This window comes from Bos indicus, chromosome 10, assembly GCF_029378745.1.
Source record: "Bos indicus isolate NIAB-ARS_2022 breed Sahiwal x Tharparkar chromosome 10, NIAB-ARS_B.indTharparkar_mat_pri_1.0, whole genome shotgun sequence".
NCBI classification, from domain to species: domain Eukaryota; kingdom Metazoa; phylum Chordata; class Mammalia; order Artiodactyla; family Bovidae; genus Bos; species Bos indicus.
Genome location: NC_091769.1, coordinates 20,156,366 through 20,174,679, shown reverse-complemented (window position 1 = coordinate 20,174,679; position 18,314 = coordinate 20,156,366). Strand labels below are relative to the sequence as shown.

Genomic DNA, 18,314 nt, shown 5'->3' with positions numbered 1-18,314 from the left:
CACAACAGAAGAATGGATAAACAACGCGTGGTGTATACATGCAACGGAAGATTATTCAGCCTTAAAAAAGAAGGAAATTCTGACACACACTGTAACTAAATGACTCTTGAGGACCCTGTACTCAGTGACACAAGCCAGTCACAGAAAGACAAACACTGTATGATTCTACTTACATGAGGTAACTAAAGCAGTCACATTCAGAGACAGAAAGTAGACTGTCTGTTGCCAGGGCTAAGCTGGGAGAGGGGCGATAAGGAGTTATTGAATGAGTAGAGTTTCAGTTTTTCAAGATGAATTCTGGAGATATGCTGAACTGGCAATGACTGCACAAAATGTCAATGTCCTTCATGTGTGCTTAAAAATGGTGAAGATGGTAAGTTTCATGTGTTTGTATTTTATCAGGATTAAAAACAAAGTTGAAAAGCCCACAATATATAAGAGAGAATCTGTTCAAAATCCAAGACTAGAAAGGGGAATCCAGTTGAACTTGGGCCACGGTAGACTGAAGATGGAGCCAAGGTCTCCCAGCCTTTTGGTTGTACCAACCCTTTGAAATAAGTAACAACAGAATGGCCTAGTGGTGGTTCTGCATGGAGCCTTTTGGCAACAATATTCTTACATGGATGCAGGTGCTAATTTAACAGGCAAAATGGAAACCTATGGTACTACTGTGCCAAGCTACAGTTTAATCTGAAGCATTAAGTTCCCATGGACCTCACAGTAGGTGGCAAAGAACTATGAAGTTTAAGGGAAATCAAATCTAAATAGCTGCCCAGGTCCAAGCAGAGAGCTCAAAGCCTGTTTGGATTTCGATAAAATAACATCACAGAGGGAGCTGTTACCAGGCCTGAGCAATTAATCTTTCTGAAAAAAGTGAGTTTGTACTTTTTCGGGGGGAGGAGTTGTGCAGCTTCTACAAAATTTGATAGTATAAATACAGTGCATTTTAATCCATGCCAATAATTAGATTCTCATACTAAAAAGGAAGTGGCTAAAACTTTCCATGGCTATCCTATCCCTACCTTTTATGGGAAAAATTCTAAAAATATATCACAATCCAGATTAGTATGAAGGGAGAGGGCATGTAAATGTAACACCAACCCAAAATTGCAAATGAAATGTGCTATAATCTAAAAATGTTTCCTCTTCTATGTGTTGGTTCCTGTGGAATCCAGAAAATACTGACTACACTACATACAAAACTATCCTTTGATTTAGGGGCAAAATGTTTATTAAATGTTGTGGTTCAGTTGCTAAGTTGTGTCTGACTCTGTGACCCCGCCCTCCATGGACTGCAGCACACCAGGCTTCCCTGTCCTTTACTGTCTCTCAGAGTTTGCTATAATTCATGTCCATTGAGTCGGTAATGCTATTTAACCATCTCATCCTCTGCTGCCCTCTTCTCCTTTTGCCTTTAATCTTTCAGAGCATCAAGATCTTTTCCAAAGTTTTTAAAAATGTGTTATTTTTATCACACACATATACATAATATAAAAATAAAATTTTTATAATAAACACTGATGTGTAAGAGCTGAATATTTTTAAAGTTTTTAACATCAACAGAACTAAAACAGGAAAAAAACTTCTCAATAGATACAGAAACATCATTCAGCAAAATTCAATGCCTATTCATGATTGAAAACTCTCAGCAACCTAAAATAGAAGGTAACTTCCCCAATCTCATAAAGGGTTACTGACAAAAACCCTACGGCTAACACTATACTTACTGGTGAAGACTGAATGCTTTTCTCCCAAGACCAGGAACAAGACAAGGGTATCAACTCTCACTATTTCCATTCAACATCATAAAGGCTATCCTAGCCAGTGCAATCTTGGGGGTAAACAGCAGGGAGTGGGCGGAGTATGTAGAGTGAAAAGAGGAATGTAAAACTGTCTATTTAGACAACAGATCACCTATGTAGAAAAAACTACAAAACATCTACAAAAAAGCTGAAGAATAAATGAATTCAGCAAGACCACAGGATATAAGGTGAACATGAAAAAATTCAAATATATTTTTACTCATTAGCAACAAATTATTAGATATTGAGATTTTTAAAAATTCTATTTTAACCTAACTATAAGTATTTGTGGACAAATTTAGCTAAGTATGTATAAGACCTATTGTGAAAACTATAAATTCACTGCTGAAAGAGTTTATGAATAAATGGAATAAATAGAAGATATAAATAAATGGAGAGTTATAACATGCTCATGGGTCAGAAGACTCTATTAAGATGTCAATTCTCTCCAAGATGATTTATAGATTCAAAGGAATTCCAATCAAAAACCCAGCAGGCTTTTTTGCAGGAAGGCTGACTCTAAAATTTAAACAGAAATGCAAATAACAGAACAACTTAGAGAAAGAACATGGAGGAATTACACTACCAATTTCAAAAATTACAACAAAGCTAAAGTAATCAAGACAGTATGTTATTGGAGTAAGAACAGACATTTAGGTCAATGGAAGAGAAAAGAGAGTCTAGAAATAGATCCAAACATACACAGAAAACTGATTTTTTAAAAAAGTGCCAAGGTAATTTCAATGACAAATAGACTCTGCAATAAATGATGCTGGGACAATTGTTATATATGTGTGAAAAAATTAACCCAGACCCTTATCCCTCACTATATATTAAAAATTAATTCAAAGGTTCCAGAAGTAGGTTCCCTAAGATCCATGATTATGTTCCATAACAGTAATGTTTTCAATACCATATTGCTTTAATTGAAGAGAAGAAAGGATACTATACAAAATAATAATAAACATTAATGTTATGCAATGTTACAAAAAATCATAATGGGCTATTGGCCTAAATGTAAGGGCTAAAATCATAAAATTTCCAGAAAAAAAAACATAGGAAAATATCATTACAATCTCAGAGTAGATGGAAATTTCTTACATAGCATACAAAGAGAATAAAACAGGACTTGATTAAAATTTTAGGCTTTAGCTCATCAAGAGACACTGTTAAGAAATGAAAAGGTAAGCCACAGACTGGATGAAATATTTGCAGAACACATTTCTGATAAAACAGCTATAATCAGAATAAGAACTGAGAAATGAAAATCAAAACTACCATGAGATATCACTTCACACCAGTCAGAATGGCCACTGTCAAAAAATCTACAAATAATAAATGCTGGAGAGGATGGGGAGAAAAGGGGACCCTCTGACACTGTTGGTGAGAACATATATTGGTATATCCACTATGGAGAGCAGTATGGAGGTTCCTCGGGAAACTAAAAATTGAGCTACCAAATGATCTAGCAATCCCACTCCTGAACACATATCCAGAGAACATGGTTTGAAAGGATCACATGCACCATAATGTTCACTGCAGCACAGATTACAATAGCCAAGACAGGGAAGCAACCCCTATGTCCACTGACAGATAAAGAGGATGTGGCACATACGCACAATGGAATAAAAGAATGAAAATCAGCCACTAAAAGAAGAAATCACACTATTTGCAGCTACATAGACGGTGGACCTGGAAATAATCATGCTAAGCGAAGTCAGACAGAGAAAGACAAATACCATATGATATCACTTACATGCAGACTGTAAAAGAAATGATACATGTGAACTTGTTTACAAAACATAAACATACTCACAGACTTGGGAACAAACTTACTGTTACCAGGGGCAACTGTGGCAGGGACAGACAGACTGGGAGTTTGGGATTGGCCTGTCCTCACTACTGCCTTTAGAACAGATAACCAACAAGGACCTACTGCACGGCCCAGGGGACGCTGCTCAATATTGTACAGCAACCTAAAATGGGAAAAGAATCTGAAAAAAGAATAGATAACATATATGTATAACTGAATAACTTTGCTGTACACCTGAAACTAACACAACACTGTTAATCAACTATCTCCAATATAAAAATTTTAAAAAAGAAATGCGAAAAAAGGAAAAAATAAAAACTTATTCAAATATGAAAAGGCAATTAAACATGGAATAAGATAGAAACAAGACACTTCAATAAAATACACAAATGGTAAATACACACAAAAAGATGGTCAATATCATTAGCCTTTAAGGAAATTAAAAATAAAACCATCATGAGATACCACTACATATGTACAAGAACAGTTACATAGTTAAACTTGACAATACCAAGTGTCAGTGAGGACATGGAATAACCAGAACCCTCATACACTGCTTGTAGGAATGCAACCCTGAAAAACAGCTTTGCAGTTTCTTATAAAGTTAAACACAGATGTACCATATGATCCAGCAACAGTTCCTGTCTTGGGAATTTACTAAAGAAAAATGAAACAAAAGGCTGTATGCAAATGTTTATACCAGCATCATTCATAACAGTAAAAAAATGGGACAACCCAATGTCTATCAAAAATTGAATGGATAAACAAATTAGGCTTATCCACATAACAGAATACTATTCAGTAATGAATGAACGCTATGGATGACTCTCAAAAGTATTACACTAAGTGGAAGAAGCTGGACACAAAAGGACTACATATTGTATGATTTTATTTATATGAAATTCTAGAAAAGGCAAATCTATAGTGACAGAAAGCAGATGATTGGTTTTGCTAGGTGCCAATGGTGGGCAGAGAGAATGAACTACAAAGAAGCGCAAGGAAACTTTTCATATTAATTGAAATGTCCTATATTATGATTGTGTGGTGGTTATACAAATACATATGTTCATCAAAACACATCAAACTGAACAGTTAAAATTAATTTTATTTTATGTAAATTATAACTTAATAAAGGTATCTTTTGAAAAAGTGTTTAAAGAAAGATTTTTACAAATATTAACCAAGTTATACACATATGTGCAACATGTACCAAATGGTAGACAACTCAACAGTGATGTCTTAGAATTTTATAAACTTGGTCTTGTCACTGCCATGCAAAAATCATTCCATGTATGATATAAAGTTTGTAACAACAACTACTACTGGTGCAAAAGAATGGAGCAGAGACAAGAATAGGATGGGACCCTATGTCTGAGGAGGTCAAACTGCATTACTGTCACCATCCAGCAAAGATCCATGACAGTGACAAGGAGAATTAGTTTGTGCTAGACATCCATCAGTTCACCATCTGGAATATCCTACTTTCGAAGTTAAACAAGAAATCTTGTCTCTTGGCAACTGATATAAGCCCTAATAGTGGCTTATAAAGCACAACTGTCCAAGTAGTGCTACAATTTTAAAAATAACAAGGAACACAAAGATGCCTTTGCAGGTCATATCACATTCAAAGATAAAGCTATCTTCCACTAGAGTGGAGAGATGAATTGTCACAGCATACAACTGTGGGATGCTGCCATATTATAACAGAACATGTAAGAGATTCACTAAAAATTCATATCTTTTAAATATATTTGACCTATTTATTACTGCTTGTCCCCACCAGAACGATGACACTCCATCATGACAGGGATTTTTGTTTTTGCTGTTCAATGCTGTATCCCTAGCACCTAGAACAATGCCAAGCATACAGTAATTGTTCAATAAACATTTGTTAAATGAATATATTATGTCTACATAGTCAGTAAATATCTATACAAATTTATTATGTCAATATAGATATCAATCACAGCTAAATGATGTAATAGCCTTTTCTTACATTTCTTTTCTTATACAATTTCCTTGACTGGAAATTACTATCTTGTTTCTCTACTCATTTTGTTTCTAAATATCAATTCAAATATAAACTTTTATTCTACAAATAATAAATGCTGTAGAGGATGTGGAGAAAAGGGAATACTCTTGCACTGTTGGTGAGAATGTAAAGTGGTACAGCCACTATAGAAAACAGTATAGAGATTCCTTAAAAAACTAAAAATAGTTACCATATGATCCAGCAATCACACTCCTGGGCATATATCCAGAAAAAATGAAAACTTTAATTTGAAAAGATGTATGTACACCAATAGTCATAGCAACACTATTTACAACAGCCAAGACATGGAAGCAACCTAAACGTCCGTCGACACATGAATGGATAAAGATCCGGTGTGCCCAATGGATATTACTTGGCCCATAAAAAGAATGAATTTTTGCCATTTGCAGCAATGTGAATAGACATAGAAGTTATCATACCAAGTGAAGTAAGTCAGATAGAGAAAGACAATTAAATGAATTTATTCATAGAACAGACACAGGCTAACAGACACAGAAAACAAACTTATGGTTACCAAAGGTGAAGGGGGAGAAAAGGATAAATTAGGATTAACATATACACATTAGCATATTTAAAGCAGAAAAGCAACAAGGATTTACTGTATAGCACAGGGAACTATATTCAATATCTTGTAATAACCTATAATGGGAAGATAATCTGAAAAATATATATATAACTGAATCACTTTGTCATATACCTGACACTAACATGATACTGTAAATCAACTGTACTTCAATTTACAAAAATGAACTTTCAAACAAGGAGATTTTTATTTTTCCTTTATATATTTCTTTATTCCATAAGTTTTCTATGATATATCTGTGTTTATGTGTATTCAGAATGAAAAACATTTTTAATGTTATGCATTTTTATAAAATTAGAGCTTTTGGAAAACAAGATTTAAAATGTTAATAAATACATATCTATCAATAATTACTTTAAATTTCAATGAACTAAGTGCTCCAATAAAAGATACAGAGTGGCAGGCTGGATATAAAATAAGAGCCTACAATATGTTGCCTACTGGCTTCTGGCAATGGCGATCTACTCCAGTACTCTTGCCTGGAAACTCCCATGGATGGAGGAGCCTGGTAGGCTGCAGTCCATGGGGTCCTGAAGAGTCAGACACGACTGAGCGACTTCACTTTCACTTTTCACTTTCACGCATTGGAGAAGGAAATGGCAACCCACTCCAGTGTTCTTGCCTGGAGAATCCCAGGGATGGAGGAGCCTGGTAGGCTGCCGTCTATGGGGTCACACAGAGTCGGACACGACTGAAGTGACTTAGCAGCAGCAGCAGCAGAGACCCATTTTAGGGTGAAATAAACCCATAGATTGAAAGTGAGGAATTAGAAAAAGATATATTTCATGCAAACAGAAATGACGGGAAAGCAGGGGTAGTGATATTCATATCAGACAAAAACAGACTTTAAAACAAAGGCCATTAAAAGACTTAAATATCAGATATGACACTATAAAAGTCCTAGAAGAGAACACAGGCAAAATATTCTTTGACATAAATTGTAGCAATGTTTTCTTAGGTCAGTCTCCTAAGGCAATAAAAATAAAAACAAACAAGTGGGACCGAATCAATGCATTAAAAAATGAAAATACAACCTATGGAATGGGAGAAAATATTTTCAAATGATGTGACCAACAAGGGTTTAATCTCCAAAATATACCAACAGATAATATAACTCAACAACAACAAAAAACCAAATGACCCAATTTAAAAACAGACATTTCTCCAAAGAAGATAGACAGATAGCCAGACACCTGAAAAAGATGCTCAGCATCACTACTTATTAGAGAAACACCAAAGCCAAACTACAATGAGGTATCACTTCACCCTGGTCAGAATGGCTATCATTAAAAAGTCAAGAAATAACAAATGCAAGAGAGAGTGTGGAGTAAAGGGTATCTTCCTACACTGCTGGTGGGAATGTAAGTTGGTGCAACTACCATGCAAAACAGTATGGAGGTTCCTCAGAAAACTAAAATATAGAACTACCATATGATCCAGCAATTCTACTAATGGGTACTTGCACCCCATGTTCATAGCAGCCAAGACATAAGAGAATATTACTCAGCCATAAGAAGAGTGAAATTACGCCATCTGCAGCAACATGGAGTAATCTAGAAATTATTATACTAAGTGAAGTAAATCAAATATCATAAATCACTTATATGTTGAATCTAAAATATGATATAAACGAACTTACTTACAAACAGACTCACAGACATAGAAAACAAACTCATGATTACCAAATGGGAAAGATGAGAGGATAAATTAGGAGTTTGGGATTAGCAGATAAAACTACAATATATAAAACAGATAAAGAACAAAGATTTATTGTATAGCACAGAGAATTATTAGGTTGGTGTAAAAGTAACTGCAGTTTTGCACTGTTGAACTTTGCTGTTTGATATTGGAATACATTCTTAAGTAAATGTGGTTATGTTATACACCATTTTAATGTGCATTTCTTGCTTTAAGTTTTTTGCTAATGATTTACTGAAGTGGAAGTGAAAGTGTCAGTCACTTGGTCATTTCTGACTCTTTGTGACTCCATAGAATGTAGCCTGCCAGGCTCCTCTGTCCAGGGAATTCTCCAGGCAAGAATGCTGGAGTGGGTGGCCTTTTCCTTCTTTAATCTTCCTGATCCAGGGATTGAACCTGGGTCTCCGCATTGTAAGCAGATTCCTTACTGTAAGCAGATTCCTTACTGTCTGAGCTACCAGGCAAGAATTCTTGCCTGGAGAATTCCCTGGACAGAGGAGTCTGGCGGGCTACAGCCATGGTGTTGCAGAGTTGGACACGACTGAGCAACTTTCACTTTCAGTTTTCAGTGACTTATTATTTGGGTTTTTTTTTTTTTTCTATTTATTTTAGACTATAGAAATGATATAAGACAAAAAGCAAATTTGAGCAAATTTTTCATTTGAGTTCAAAATGGGTTGTAAAGCAGTAGAGACAACTTGAAACATCAACAACCAACTGAGAGCAAGTCAGTTACTAAACAACAATTCCTCTGCACATGTTTTTTATCTGGAAAACTCTCCATCCATTTCTCTATAAATCTAACCTGTCTTCAACCCAATCTCCCCAATGAAGAATCCTTTATAATACTGATTCATCTTAACCCTCTGATCCATTTTGACTCCCAAGAAAACTCTAAAAATCCCTTTAATGGCAGGAAATACTATCTTTTTATTTCTATTATAGAACATTCAATAAATGCTTAATTTGTTGAACCTGATAAATTTCAATGAGACTGAAGAACCTTAAGGATACAAAATTAATGTAAAGCTTAAAAGAAATATATCCATATATGCATATTATATGCATAAAACCTACCAACAGTGTCTGTCCTTGGGAAATGAAGAAATGCCCCGATATAACTATGGTGAGAACAAGATGCCCAGATTCTTCACTGGAGTCAAAAACCTTGAAAAAGAAAGAGAAAAACGTATTTAAGATGTTTCTGTTAGTTAGTTTTGATAGTTAAAACCAAACTATCTTCTTACATTCATCTTCCAAACTAAATGTTCCCTTCCCCTCATTTAATCTGTAATCATTCCCCTATAGTTTCAAGTTTCTCCTCGTACAGGAGTTAAAAACCAAACTTTTTAAAAAATATAACTAAAACCAATATTTTAAAACAACAATACTAAATCAGGAATTGAGAGATATGGAGCCTGAGTCAACCACTTTTGAGTTACATTTTAATAAATCATTATCTCTGAGCCTGAATTTCCTTTCTGTAACATGGGAATAATACCTTACAAGTTGTTGTCAGACTACAGAGTCTATTTCTTAAGCCATATACTCCATTTTTATAACCCCTCAAAATCTGGTGTTTTTCTTGAGATGGGATTTAATTTGTAATGTCACTTGGCAAAACTCTGTTAGCCTTTGCCCTGCTTCATTTTGTATTCCAGGGTCAAATCTGCCCATTACTCCAGGTATCTCTTGACTTCCTACTTTTGCATTCCAGTCCCCAATAATGAAAAGAACATCTTTTTGGGTGTTAGTTCTAGAAGGTCATGTAGGTCTTCATAGAACCATTCATCTTCAGCTTCTTCAGCATTACTGTTCAGGGGATAGACTTGGATTACTGAGAAACTGAATGGTTTGCCTTGGAAATGAACAGAGATCTTCTGTCGCTTTTGAGATTGCATCCAAGTACTGCATTTTGGGCTCTTTTGTTTACTATGATGGCTACTCCATTTCTTCTAAGGGATTCTTGCCCACAGTAGTAGATATAATGGTCATCTGAGTTAAATTCATCCATTCCAGTCCATTTTAGTTCACTGATTCCTAAAACGTCGATGTTCCCTCTTCCCATCTGTTTGACCACTTCCAATCTGCCTTGATTCATGGACCTAACATTCCAGGTTCCTATGCAATATTGTTCTTTATAGCATCGGACTTTATTTCCATCACCAGTCACACCCACAACTGGGTGTTGTTTTTGCTTTGGCTCCATCTCTTCATTCTTTCTGGAGTTATTTCTCCACCGATCTCCAGTAGTATATTGGGCACCTACCAACCTGGGGAGTTCATCTTTCAGTGTCCTATTTTTTTGCCTTTTCATGCTGTTCATGGGTTCTCAAGGCAAGAATACTGAAGTGGTTTGCCATTTCCTTCTCCAGGGGACCACGTTTTGTCAGAACTCTCTACCATGACCTGTCCATCTTGGGTGGCCTTACCAGGTATGGCTCATAGTTTCATTGAATTAGACAAGGCTGTGATCCATGTGGTCAGTTTGGTTAGTTTTCTATGATTGTGATTTTAATTCTGTATACCCTCTGATGGATAAGGATAAGAGGCTTATGGAAACTTCCTGATGGGAGAGACTGAAGGGGAAAATCAGACTTTTCTCTAATTCACTTTAAATTCCAAATTAAAAATCGAGTAACATTCTGGATGCCAAAGAAGGTATGCTAAACCCTGCACTATTTCCCTCAGTGGTTGTTATTCAGCCTCTTTCCCAATATTAGGAATTCAGTTATCTGTACAATGCTCTTCCATCATAGTTTAAACAGACTACCTTGTAATTTTCATGAACACTTAAAACGGCAAGGATAGCTAGCAATCAAGCATAGCTATTGAAACTGGAGCCTGAAACAAATTCTTTGGGAGGCAATATTCTAATATGACAGTTAAACATTTTTTTTAAAGAACTATAACATATGTCCCAAAAAGTGCTCAACACTTAAATGAACAGTTCAATGACGGATGATAAAGAAAACACCATGTTGAGATGGTGGCTCAGATGGTAAAGTCTGCCTGCAATGCAGGAGATGTGGGTTTGATCCCTGGGTGGGGAAGATCCCCTGGAAAATCCCATGGAAGGAGGAGCCTTGCAGGCTACAGTCCACGGGATCACAAACAGTCGGACATGACTGAGCAACTAACACACACATACATCCAGAAATTACTCTAGTGCTATCTCCCAATCACTACCTTCTCCCTCCTCCCCCTAAGATAATATTTATCCTGACTTCTAACACCATGGTTTGATTTTATTTATACGAATAGAATCATAGAGAATTCTTTTATGTCTAGCTTCATCCATTTTGCATGTACCTGAGTTCATTATCATTACTGTAAAATACCATTCTATGACTATATCACAATTTATTTTTCTTTATTCTATTGATGAATATTGTTTTCCAGTGTAAATCTACTGCAAATAAGGCTGTTTAGAACATTTTTATATATCTTTCTTGTTGGACAGAAACACTCATTTATGGCGATGACAATTCTTTCCAAATAATTTTATCATTTTTTTCTCCCCTGACCTTCAAACTTTTACATCTTTTTTATTTGGCTGTGCCATGTGGCATGTAGGATCTTAGCTCCCCAAGCAGTAGGAATCACAGAGTCTTAACCACTGGATCACCAGGGATGTCTCCAAACTTTTACACGTAATTGGTACTTAACAGTCCGTCATCTCAAAATTAACAGCCCTTAACTTGACATCCAAATCTTCCCATTCATTCAATATTCACAAATTGTCAAGCAAGTGGCATCTGTTGCCTGTCACCAGAAGTAGAAGGCCAAACACTTCTGCTCACTGTATCGTGGTACTGGAGTCACAATGGAAAACAACAGTCAAGCAGTGGAGGAAACAGTATCTGATCAAGCTCAGTACTGGAGGCTGGTTCCCCCATGGCCAGCAAATCCCTCTAGGCGGCCATGGAGGGCAGCTGGCCGGTACCCGTCATGGCTGTAGCACAACGACTCCTCCTTCTCTCCCCAGGGGACAGATACAGCAGTGCAGCTAGTGCAGCTGGCCAGCTGCCATATGACGTTTAAGCAGAACTTAGAAGCACAGGCTGTGAGGACTCTATCTCTTGCTAAGTAAGTGTTCCAGGTCCAAGGCCCACTCTTTGTAGCCAAAAGGGGAGGTTGCAAGGCTGCAGGCACAAGACATCTACCATGGACCAGACTGCTGTAGGTTTCTGACTCCCACAGTTTTCCCACCTCCTACCTCAGAATATAATTCTATACTTCCATTTTGTTAGGTCAAACTGTGGAATCATTCTTGAATCCTGTACTTTTTGCATACCCACATCCAAGAACAAGTCCTTCAAAATATGCAGAATCTAACCACTTCTCACAAGTCTGGTCTGAGTTAGCATCATCTCTAGCTGGATTATTATAATAACCTCCTAACTGGCTTTCCAGTTTCTATTCTTGCTCTCCCCTTCCAACACATTTTATTCTCATTAAAGTAGCCAGAGTGGTCCTTTTTTTTGGCAAGGAATACAGACTTTATTCAGCAGGCCAGGGATCCAAGAAGATGGCGGACTAATGTCCTAAAGTACCATCTTCCAGAGTGATCCTTTTAAAACCTAAGTCAGGTCATGTCATTTCTAGCTCAAAACCCAATAGCAGCTTTCCATTTCTTTCAGAGACTCAGGCAAGGTGCTCCACAATCTAGCCCTCCATTACCTCACTGCTCTCATGTCACTTTGGCCATGCTGCTCTGGCTGCACTGGCCTCTTTGCTGCTTCTTGAACCTGCTAGACATATTAATGATTATAAAGCTCAGGGATTTTACAATTACTGTTCTATCTGAAATTGTCTCATCCTAGATCCACATGACTCATTCTTTGATCTTTTTCAGGCCTTTGCTTAAATATCATATTTCCAAGTAACATCTTTCCTGACCATCCTACCAAAAACTGCCAACAACTCCCGGCCCCATTATCCAAATCAGGTATTGCTGCTGCTGCTGCTAAGTCATGTCAGTCATGTCTGACTCTGTATGACCCCATAGATGGCAGCCCACCAGGCTCCCCCGTCCCTGGGATTCTCCAGGCAAGAACACTGGAGTGGGTTGCCATTTCCTTCTCCAATGCATGAAAGTGAAAAGTGAAAGTGAAGTCACTCAGTCCTGTCCAACTCTTAGCAACCCCATGGACTGCAGCCCACCAGGCTCCTCAGTCCATGGGATTTTCCAGGCAAGAGTACTGGAGTGGGGTGCCATTGCCTTCTCCAAAATCGGGTATTAGGTTGGTGCAAAAGTAATTGCAGTTTTGCACAGTTGAACTTTACCATTTGATACTGCAATACATTCGTAAATGTGATTATATTATACATCATTTTAATGCACATTTATCACTATGTTTTTTGCTAAAGACTTATTACTTACTGTTCATTTTATATTTATTTTAAAACTAAGGAAATGATGTTAGACAAAAAGTAAATTCAAGCGATTTTCTTATTTGCGCTCAAAATTGCTCATAAAGCAGTGGGGACAACTTACAACATCAACAAAGCATTTGGCCCAGGAACTGCTACAGAATGTACAGTGCAGTGGTGGTTCAAGAAGTTTTGCAAAGATGAGAGCCTTGAAGATCAGGAGTGCAGGGACCGGCCATCAGAAGTTGACAGTGACCAATTGAGAGAATCATAGAAGCTGATCCTCTTACAACTACACAAGAAGTTGCTGAAGAACTCAACGTCAACCATTCTCCAGTCATTAGACATTTGAAGCAAATTGGAAAGGTGAAAAAGCTTGGTAAGTGGGTGCCTCGTGAGCGCAGTGAAAACCAAAATAATCATCATTTTGAAGTGTCATCTTCTCTTATTCTACACAATAACAATGACCCATTTCTCAATTGGATTGTAATGTGTGATGAAAAGTAGATTTTATATGACAACCGGCGATGACCAGCTCAGTGGCTGGACTAAGTAGAAGTTCCAAAGTATTTCCCAAAGCCAAACTTGAACCACAAAAGACTGGGGTCACTGTTTGGTGGTCTGCTGCCAGTCTGATCTACTACAGACTGAATTCTGAATCCTGGCGAAACCATAATATCTGAGAGGTATGCTCAGCAAATTGATGAGATACACCGAAAACTGCAATGCCTGCAGCTGGCACTGGTCAACAGAACAAGTCCAATTCTTGTCCATGACTATGCCCAATCACACCAATTCTTAGCAATTCTGTTTTTTTTTTTTTTGTATTTACTTATTTATATCTACATATCTTCTTTAAAAGTAGATGGATATAAGGGATTAAAAACAATATTTAACGAATCCAAAATAAGAATATAAAAGGAAGAACAAGTGGGACAAAAACAAAGAAAATACCAAGACTACTTATACCTAACCCTCTCAATGACCACATTAAATGTAAATGGTTTAGACATTTCAATAAAAGACAATCTGACAACAGGATGAGAAGACAAGGCACAACTATATATGAATATAAACATATAAGAAACAAAAGGGTGAGAAAAATACACACTGCTAACACTGTGGTGTTGGGGAAGGCTCTTGAGAGTCCCTTGGACTGCAAGGAGATCCAACCAGTCCATCCTAAAGGAGATCAGTCCTGGGTGTTCACTGGAAGGACTGATGTTGAAGCTGAAACTCCAATACTTTGGCCACCTGATGCGAAGAGCTCACTCATTTGAAAAGACCCTGATGCTGGGAAAGATTGAGGGCAGGAGGAGAAAGGGACGACAGAGGATGAGATGGTTGGATGGCATCACCAACTCAATGGACATGAGTTTGGGTAGGCTCCGGGAGTTGGTGATGGACAGGGAGGCCTGGCGTGCTGCAGTTCATGGGGTTGCAAAGAGTCAGACACGACTGAGCTACTGAACTGAACTGAATACTAGTCAAAAGAAAGCAGGAATAGCTATATTAATTTCAGGCAAGATCATCAAAAGGTATAAAAAAGATCATCTCATAATGATAATGAGTCAATTAATCAAGAGACATAATTATCCTAAACATTTACATCACCAATAAGAACTTAAAAATACATGAAGCAGGCAAGGTTCTGCCTACACAGGCCATTGCTGTGCAGAGACAGCAAGGGATGCCACCATCATCATGTCTGACCAGAAGGCAAAATCTTCAATTGAGGACTTGGGGGATAAGAAGAGAGGAGAACATATTAAACTCAAAGTTACTGGACAGGATAGCAGTGAGATTCACTTCAAAGTGAAAAATGATGACATATCTCAAGAAACTCAAAGAAGCAACTGTCAAAGACAGGGAATTCACATAATTCAACCAGGTTTCTCTTTGAAGGCCAGAGCACTGGTAATAATCATACTCCAAAAGACCTGGGATTGAAGGGAGAAGATGTGATTTAAGTTTATCAGGAACAAACAGGGGGTCATTCAATGGTTTAGATATTCTTTTTATTTTTTTTCCCTTAATCCTTTATTTTTTAAAATAGTGCTTCTATAATGTGGTGTTTAAACCAGAATTGAAAACTGGCACCCCTTCTCTGTAAGGTATCTAGTAATTTGAATTCTAGTGCCTATTATTTGTTATTGCTTGTTTTCATTGTGTTGATCTGGTGATCAAACCTCATGCATGCATGCTCAGTCATGTCTAACTACTCTGCAACTCCATGGACCGTAGCCCCCCAGGCTCCTCTGTCCGTGGAATTTTCCAGGCAAGAATACTGGAATGGCTTGCCATTTCCCACTTCAGGGGATATTCCTGACCCAAGGACAGAACCAATGTCTCCTGCACTGGCAGGCGGATTCTTTACCACTGCACCACCGGGGAAGCCCGATCAAAGCTCAGCCCCCCTCACACTGCACTCTCCCTTTTAAAAACCGTATGTGTGCACAGAGGCCACCTTTCCCAGAACTGTGGATTTGCAGGCTTGTGATAAATAAGATCAACTATTGCAAGTGTTATATAATGACTTTCCAATCAGTCCTGCAGCATGTGACTGCTTCACTCCCAGTCTAAGACTTTCAGTGGGAGATGGAAGTCTTTCAGAGAACTGAACTGTGGAAAAATGACCTTTCCTTAACTTGAAGCTACCTTTAACATCTGAGAAAGAAAGAAAGTGAAGTCGCTCAGTCGTGTCCGACTCTTTGTGACCCCATGGACTGTAGCCTACCAGACTCCTCCGTCCATGGAATTTTCCAGGCAAAAATGTGGGTTACCATTTCCTTCTCCAAGGTAACATCTGAGGGTCTGGACCCAAAGAAGTGGAATACCAGGTTGGCATCAAGATGACAGAGGTGGTGAGAATAACGACTAACTCCAAAGATGGCTTCACTGAAAGAAAGCATCTTAAGATGAAAGAAAAATCTTGTCAAAAGATCCCAGAAAAGTTCTAATTTTCATTAGCAGTTAAAGTTATTCATGCAGAAGTATATACAACAGAACACTTTATTTATACTTTTTGGCCTGGGATACATAGGTTTTAAATGGACATCATCTGTACCAGCTTTATTAAAATAAAACAAAATATTTGTAAAAAACCATAAAAATACATGAAACAATAATTGATAGAACTGTAAGGAAAAGTAAACAAATCCACAATTACAGTCAGATTTCAACACCCACTCTCAATAACTGACAAGTACACAGAAAATTAGCAAGCATATTGTAGACTTGAACAACACTACCAACCAACATGACCTGACTGACATTTACACAACACTCCACTCAATACCAATAGGCTTGGCCTGGTAGCTCAGCTGATAAAGAATCTGCCTGCAATGCCAGAGACCCTGGTTCAATTCTTGGGTCGGGAAGATCCTGTGGAGAAGGGATAGGCTACCCACTCCAGTATTCTTGTACTTCTTTGGTGGCTCAAATAGTAAAGAATCCGCCTGCAATGTGGGAGACCTGGGTTTGATTCCTGGGTTGGGATGATCCCCCTGAAGAGGGCATGGCAACCCACTCCAATATTCTTACCTGGAGAATCTCCATGGGCAGAGGAGCCTGGCGGGCTACAGTCCATGGGGTTACAAAGAGTCAGACATGACAGTGACTAAGCACAGCAGCGCACCACTCAATATCAGCAAAATATATTTTCTTCTCAAGTGAACACAGAGCATTTATAACATAGACCAAACTCTGGGCCATAAGACAAGTCTTAGTAAATTTTAAAGTATGTTCTCTGAGCAAAAATTAAGTTAGAAATCAGAAACAGAAAGATCTCTGAAAAGGTTCCCAAATATTTTGGAACTAGACAATGTACTTCTAAATACTATAAAGTTGGACTATAAGCTGAGCGCCGAACAATTGATGCTTTTGAACTGTGGTGTTGGTGAAGACTCTTGAGAATCTCTTGGACTGCAAGGAGATCCAACCAGTCCATCCTAAAGGAAATCAGTTCTGTATATTCACTGGAAACACTGATGCTGAAGCTGAAACTCCAATACTTTGCCTACCTGATGTGAAGAACTGACTCATTGGAAAAGACCCTGATACTGGGATTGAAGGCAGGAGGAGAAGGGGACAACAGAGGATGAGATGGTTGGATGGCATCACTGACTTGATGGACATGAGTTTGAGCAAGCTCCGAGAGTTGGTGATGGACAGGGAAGCCTGGTGTGCTGCAGTCCATGGGGTCCCAAAGAGTGGGATACGACTGAGTGACTGAACTGAACTTCTAAACAACCCATGGGTAAATAAGAAATTAAGAGAGAAATTAGGAAGTATTCTGAACTGAATGTAATTCACCATGTTAATAAACTAAAAAAGAAAAATCATAGGATGACTGCTCAATAAATGAAAGAATGTACAAAAGACATTTGACAATATTCAGTATCCATTCGTGAATTAAAAAAAAAAAAAAATCAGCAAACCAGGAATAGAAGGAACTTCCTCAAGTTGATGAAGGGCATTTATGAAAAAACTACAGTTACCATCATGCTTAACAGTGAAGGACTAAAAGCTTTCTCTCTAAGATAAGGGACAAGAATATCACCACTTCTATTTGACACTATACTGGAAGTTCTAACCACTGAAATTAGGCAAGAAAAAGAAATAAAAAGCACTCAGACTAGAAAGAAAGATGAAAACTGTCTTTACTATCTTAATTCACAGATAACAAGATCATTTATATAGAAAATCCAATTCCCTAGAACTAACAAATGAATTTTAGAACAACTGCAGGATACAAGATCAATAAATGAAAACTAAATATATACAAACTAGTAAAGAACAACTGGAATCTGGGATTTTAAAACATCAAAATTTACAACAGCATGAAAAATATGAACTAGTTAGGTATTAATATAAATATTACAAAAGGAGTAAAAGATCTATAAGCTGAAAACTGACAGAAATTTAATATACAGTAAATATATGGAGAGAGACACTTTGTTTACAGGTAGGAAAATTTAATATTGTTAA

General features: G+C 37.5%; 2 protein-coding genes across 3 annotated transcripts in view; one reads left to right on the top strand and one right to left on the bottom strand.

The window, feature by feature from the left end:
- The window catches only part of REC114 (REC114 meiotic recombination protein), a 112,135-nt gene that overhangs the window by 75,787 nt on the left and 18,034 nt on the right, over positions 1-18,314 (bottom strand). For both annotated transcript variants that reach the window (XM_019968249.2, XM_070797053.1), the window contains exon 2: positions 9,027-9,116. In XM_019968249.2, coding sequence (XP_019823808.1) covers positions 9,027-9,116 — 90 coding nt within the window. The remainder of the gene's footprint in view (positions 1-9,026; positions 9,117-18,314) is intronic.
- LOC109564153 (small ubiquitin-related modifier 1-like) lies at positions 15,030-15,504 on the top strand. The gene is made up of 2 exons (XM_070796773.1): positions 15,030-15,216; positions 15,264-15,504. Exons 1-2 carry the CDS (start codon positions 15,030-15,032, stop codon positions 15,293-15,295), a joined length of 219 nt encoding a protein of 72 aa, XP_070652874.1. The 3' UTR covers positions 15,296-15,504.